This window comes from Exophiala dermatitidis (assembly GCF_000230625.1).
Source record: "Exophiala dermatitidis NIH/UT8656 unplaced genomic scaffold supercont1.3, whole genome shotgun sequence".
Taxonomy (NCBI): Eukaryota; Fungi; Ascomycota; class Eurotiomycetes; order Chaetothyriales; family Herpotrichiellaceae; genus Exophiala; species Exophiala dermatitidis.
In genome coordinates this window covers 1-5,975 of record NW_008751648.1, presented here as the reverse complement: position 1 = coordinate 5,975, position 5,975 = coordinate 1, and the positions used below count along the sequence as shown (strand labels likewise).

General features: G+C 51.0%; 3 protein-coding genes across 3 annotated transcripts; all 3 read left to right on the top strand.

Moving 5' to 3' along the window:
- Positions 1-648: 648 nt before the first annotated feature.
- Positions 649-1,734, top strand: HMPREF1120_02996 (uncharacterized protein; the record flags this gene model as incomplete). The annotated part of the gene is made up of 1 exon (XM_009157046.1): positions 649-1,734. The coding sequence occupies one exon, from the start codon at positions 649-651 to the stop codon at positions 1,732-1,734; it is 1,086 nt and encodes a 361-aa protein (XP_009155294.1).
- Positions 1,735-2,695: 961 nt separating this feature from the next.
- HMPREF1120_02995 (aldehyde reductase (GliO)) lies at positions 2,696-3,658 on the top strand (the record flags this gene model as incomplete). The annotated part of the gene is made up of 1 exon (XM_009157045.1): positions 2,696-3,658. The coding sequence occupies one exon, from the start codon at positions 2,696-2,698 to the stop codon at positions 3,656-3,658; it is 963 nt and encodes a 320-aa protein (XP_009155293.1).
- Positions 3,659-4,297: 639 nt separating this feature from the next.
- Positions 4,298-4,951, top strand: HMPREF1120_02994 (uncharacterized protein; the record flags this gene model as incomplete). The annotated part of the gene is made up of 2 exons (XM_009157044.1): positions 4,298-4,462; positions 4,577-4,951. The coding sequence occupies 2 exons, from the start codon at positions 4,298-4,300 to the stop codon at positions 4,949-4,951; spliced, it is 540 nt and encodes a 179-aa protein (XP_009155292.1).
- Positions 4,952-5,975: the final 1,024 nt, after the last annotated feature.

Below are 5,975 nucleotides of genomic sequence, written 5' to 3'. Positions count from 1 at the left end.
CTACCTACATAGGTACCTCCAGAGAGGTAGTATACAGGTCACCAACATGGGTTCCTACCTACCTACATAGGTACCTCCAGAGAGGTAGTATACAGTACTACCTACTACTAGTACAATTGTATATATCCACAGTAGGGGCTGACTTAACCACTCAAGTCGGTCATGTCCTGCAAGGCTGAAGACATCATGATGCGGCCAATGTAGGACAGGCTGTGGCTAACGTGACTGGCAGGTGGCCGGAGTACTATTATTTTAGTAGTAGTGGCACTCCTCGCAAACCCTCGTTCACGCCTCCTTGAGCGTGGCCATCGACAATGCATTCGCTTCATCTGTATGCCAGCTGGTGAAAGGGTGGAATATAGGCCCACATGTTGAAGATGTTGGTTTTCAACGTCCTGGTCTCTCGAAGAGAGCAGGTTAGCAGCCAACGACACGTTCTCAAGAGATCAGTCGAAAATCCTCTTCAATCGTCACTTCAGGATAGCCCCAATGTCGGGGTCACAGCAGTCTAAACTATCAGGTCTCTGGGGCCGACACAGTCGCAATTGAGCCTTCACTAGTACTGGCCGTGAGCCGTGCAACCGATTTTGGTTTGACGATATCATTCCGTCAACCTTGATGTGTTCGCTGATGAGCAGTATAGGCGCAATGGCGATACAAAGACTCGCCGCGGAACTGATCGTCCGGATATTTGAATCCCTTACATCTGTCTCAGACATCCTGAATTTGTCACTATCTTGTCATTATTTCAATGGAGTCCTCACCAAGTCGCAAAAGTTGGGGTTGTTTTTCAATGCCACGGATAAAGAGATGGGACCGATAGGGGAAATCATACAACTTTTGACTCAAAACAACGCCCAACTGCTCCATATACAACGGTCACCACCACTTTCGCAGGCATTACTATCCCAAGTCAATGCTGCTGCCCGAGTTGCCGACCGTATCGTGAAACTCTACCCAAGCTTCAGATGGGTCGACGCGGAGAGCGCTCAACGCCGCCTGCTGACTGACAGCGAAGCGCGTCGGCTGCGGCGTGCAGTTTACCGATTTTGGAGTTACACTCAGGCATTCCACAGCCCCCCTTCACCCCTTGTTATACGACCAGACCAGTTGCCGGCGACAGAACGACTCCACCTTCTGCGATCTTGGAGCACCGAAGAACTCTACGACCTGGAAGACTTGCGATGTGTACTTGAACACCTAATTTCTTCGGAAATCTGTCCCACTGATGGTGACGTGTACTCGCGACACCCTGAAGACGTGAGATTGCCTCGAACATCAGCGCAATACGTCGCCCGCAGCAGGATTTCCTCAAGTTGTACCGCAATTCGAGACGCTTTCCACAGCACGGACAACATACACGAAATGAATCCACACCAAGCGACCACACAAGAAATGCGGTTTCGGTATATGCAAGGCTGGGGCAGCGAATTGCACAACTATTATCTCGTCCAGTCATTCCTGAAATGCTCTCCCAAAGAGATCTTATGGCTGTTCGACAATGCTATCTACAAGGAGGACGTGGAGCAGTTCCTCGAGTTCCAAAAATGCGACCCCTACTTCTTTGAGTCAGGCTCAATGCTTTTCCAGGATTGGGTTGCTGTTATGCATGCGCGCGGCATAGACGTACAAAAAGCGAGAGAGGGGATTTGGGATGGACATGCAGGAATCGTGCGGAGGATTGAAAGCACAAGCATGTGTGGGTCAGGACGCATGACCACGTTCGAACGGTGAACAAGGCAAAAGCATATTTTAGCATATAGCAGAAAGAAGCGCTTGAGAAGTCACAAAGGGCGCCAGGGTGCTACGAATTCAATATCGAGGTTACAGCTTGCCTTTTCATATGAGCCGATTCATGCCTACCTACCTTATAGACCAATCGTGTGACCATGTTGTGTGTTGTCAGCGAGGCTGCGATCCGCCGTGACGCAGCCGAGTAGCCCTTCCCACCGTTACCATGAGTTATCAGTATGCTATCAAGCCATCGCAGTCTTCAAGAGGCATCTCCTAGCGACTGGCGCCTTCATCGTGTCGACGACTGTTGTTTCAGATCCGGGGGGTCACTCACGTCTCCTGATTTTCAGCCAAGACAGCAGTCAGAACCGGGACCCTGGCAATTGAAAATGCCCCGGTGCTCAGTCTGTTGTCCGCAGTTCTGATGACAAATGCACCATGCGAGTTGAGGCTGATCAGTGTGACTGCAGTTGGGCAGAAGGTACATACGTGTGTGCCATCGGCTGGGATGCTTACGAGGGAAGAATGGAAATGCTTCGAAGCCAGATGTCGTACCGGACCGAAGCGGAGACAACGAGCGAGATCGTCCGGAGAGTTGGATCCACGGCGGCCCGGGCCCAAATCCGACGAATTCGTCCGTGTTCTTGATCCCTCGACAGCGCCTTGCGACCACCTTCTTCGTCCTCAACTTCGTCCGCAGAAGACGATTCGAAACAGTTGCAATGAAGAAACCTTGGAACGCCACTGCAGGCACCCATTGAACCATGGTATAAGTAGCTTCCCTTTACCGTACGAACCCGATCATTGCATGGATCACTGTACTCGCTCATCTCAGTGTTCGCATTCTATCCGCGCTTGGATCTCTTTCCAGCACTGCAGCTCACCGACTTCGCACTTTTATACTGACAAGCCCGCTCCCAGCATCTCTCTATTCACGCTCTGCTACTGACAGCCCAGCATTATGTCGTCGCAACAACCTATTCAGGTTATCTTCGGCGCGGTCTCGGTAGGAAACTTCGAGCCGTGGGTCGGCGAGGACTATTTGAACAAGGCCTTCTCTATCCTTGAAGCTCACGGTGTGAAGAGCATCGATACGGCGCAGTTATACGGCAACTCCGAGAAACGACTGGGCGAGGTCAAGGTTGGCGAGCGCTTCGTTATCGACACGAAATGGGTGGGCGGCTTGACGGGCCCTGGATGGGCAACCAAGGAGAAGATCATTGAGACAGCCAAGGAGAGTATCCGGAAGCTAGGAGTGAAACAGGTGGACATCTTCTACCTGCATGGGCCGGATGGAGGAGTACCGCTGGAGGAGACGCTAGAGGGTGTGAACGAGGTGTACAACACGGGCTTGTTCAAGCGGTTCGGCATTTCGAACTTTTCGCCTGACGACGTACAGAGGATACACGATATCGCAAAGGCCAAGGGTTGGGTTCTGCCCTCCGTATACCAAGGCAACTACAACCCAGCCGCACGCAAGGCGGAAACGGTGCTGTTCCCGACGCTGCGCAAACTTGGTATCGCCTTCTACGCCTACAGCCCGCTGGCGGGTGGCTTTCTAACTAAGACTGCCCAGCAGGTTCGTGACGGCGCAGGCCGGTTCAACGAGCAAGCCCTAGGCGGTATCTACCGTCAAATGTATGCGCGGCCGGCCCTCCTCGACTCCCTGGACAAGTGGGCCAAGATTGCCGAGGACGAGGGTGTCTCTCGTGCCGAGCTAGGCTATCGCTGGGTGACGTACAATTCGCCTCTCAAGCCCGAGTACGGCGACGCCATTGTCGTCGGTGCCAGTTCTGTCGAACAGCTTGAGCAGACCCTTACCGGTATCGAGAAGGGGCCGCTTAGTGCTAACGCCGCCAGGGGTGTCGACGAATTCTGGGATCAGATCAAGCATGAGGCACCCCTGGATACCGTGACCAAGTAAGAATACCGAGATGGAATCGATGCTATTACGGACCTTCAAGGTGTTGAAATGGATAAATTGCAATGCAAACAACTCTTACAGACTGAAGAGGCGTTGAATGAACAAGTTGAATAGGAGGCACGAGATAGATTGTCACGGGTATGACCTGTGTATGTTGGCATATGGCCTCGCGGCCCTCGCTCACGCACTAAGTGAGCTACTCACGTACTAAGCTACAGCGCCAGCTTGAAGAGCTAGAGTCTGCACCCAGGCAGTATACATTAAATATCTACTTCACTGGCTCCTAGTCGGTCTTTATAGCCTGAGTCCTTCACACCGTGACTGCCAGTGCCAGTGTACCGCAATTCATCAACTGCTCAACGCCTCTTCAGGCCCGAGTCTTTACCTTAAGAAGATCCCACCGACCTAGGTAAGTACCGACTCGCAGTTTCGAGTCGCAACGTTCCTTCTTACGTGATCCAGTCACGTTCGCCCACGCATATCGCCATCATAATAGATGCGTAGCAAATAGGTTAGTACTACTTATTCGGATAACTCGGAGGTCTTATCGTCTTCGGACAACTTGAAGGACCACGTTACTGATATCATCTACATCAATAGCCTGAACGATAAGAGTCCTGCCATTATCGGATTGAAACCATGGCCAACACCGAACAAAATCACTCAAAGGGCCTTGAGTCCGAGTCACCCATGTCTACGGCAGCGGCGTCACTTCGCGCGCGAGAACTCGAAGAGGAGAATACGAGTACACAGGCCAACTTGAAAAGAACGATTGAAGAACTCAACCAGAAGTTCGATAACACTGTTCGATTACACTATGCAGAGATTACAGGCGAACACCGAGGAAATACGCCACGGCATAAGCCATATTGGCACTTAGCTTCAATCCATGCACGATGAACTTATTGGCCGCTTCAGATTTGTACCGTACCCAGCGAGGACACATCGAAGTGGGATAACGACGCTAGGATTCGCTTTATAACAAGAGAGGTTCTGAACTTAAACCTATCTCACGATGAGCATAAGCAGCAGATCTACCCGGATGAACTTCAAGTTGAAGCGACCTTTAGGAAAGTGGAGAAATCGATCGCCGAGTTACATTCCGAGTCCGAAGTCTATCGACCGAATTTCTACACTCTTATGCTAGCGACTCAGAAACCTGTGTCGATCCCGGGGCTGGAGTCACAAACTGCGCAGGAAGATGAGAAAAAGCAGATTCGAAGGATGCTCGCCATACAGTTCCGCAAGATCTCCGGCTTCTCCTTCCATGCGATATCAACTCTAATAGACTAATACTTCACCCAGATGGTACGTAGGACCACTGGCACCCAACCATTCATGATTCAGTCACAAAGTTGCTAACTCCCTTCACAGCTCCGCTGAATACGTATTATACGGATGTCTTGTCTCGATTCCTTCATTACGTGGTTCTCACTTGTGGGCCTGACCAAGATTTCCTAGCCACACCTGATGAAATCAGGAAGTGCCAGGCACTATTTGAACGTTGTCTTCTTATCTGTGAAAAACTGATAGATGCTTCTGGCATCAGAGAGGCCCAGAAACCACGACTCACTGCCCAAGAAAGAGCGGAGTTGCAGCTGGCCAGGGACGGCTGGGACAAACTAGCCCACACGGCAAAGGTGCGCCATGTCCTCAAAGCCATGTACAACCAACCGTGCTTCGAGGAGAACGTCTGTCGAAACCCTCTTTGCCGCCTCAATCACGATCACAATAGGCAGGTTCCAAAGGTATCCAAGAGACGCAAGGAATGCATCCCCGCTCGATGCTGGGGCACCAAATGCCCATACCATCACACTCCGCCACCTACTTGACCGCAGGTCAACGGATCGGGCTTTCCGCACTCGACCCGAGCCGTAGCCTGTTCACTGTTCTGACGGGAGTTCTGGACATAGTGAATAAGCTGTATTACACGGATAACATATACGTTATAGATGGACTACTAGTGCTTAGGCTATACGGGGAGACTGCGAGCAGCGCGGAAGGGGAATAAGCTATAGTATTGTTATAGTTTATATATATTATGGAGCACTGCTCCGAGAGACTTGCAAATGTATGTACAGTTTATAATATGAATTCTAAGACAAAGGACTATGAAAGAGGTACGCTTAGTTATAGTTACGGGTTAGCCTAGGTATGCTGGACCTTTTTCCAATTTATAACTGTATGCTTTGGTCGCGTCAACCACACCTAGTCGCACACCCCCCAAGTTGAGGACCAGTTAACCCTGCCCACTCCCTGCATTCTACCGAATTTGATCCTGATGAATTATTCCTTACCCGGGTCGAGTGTGACGCTC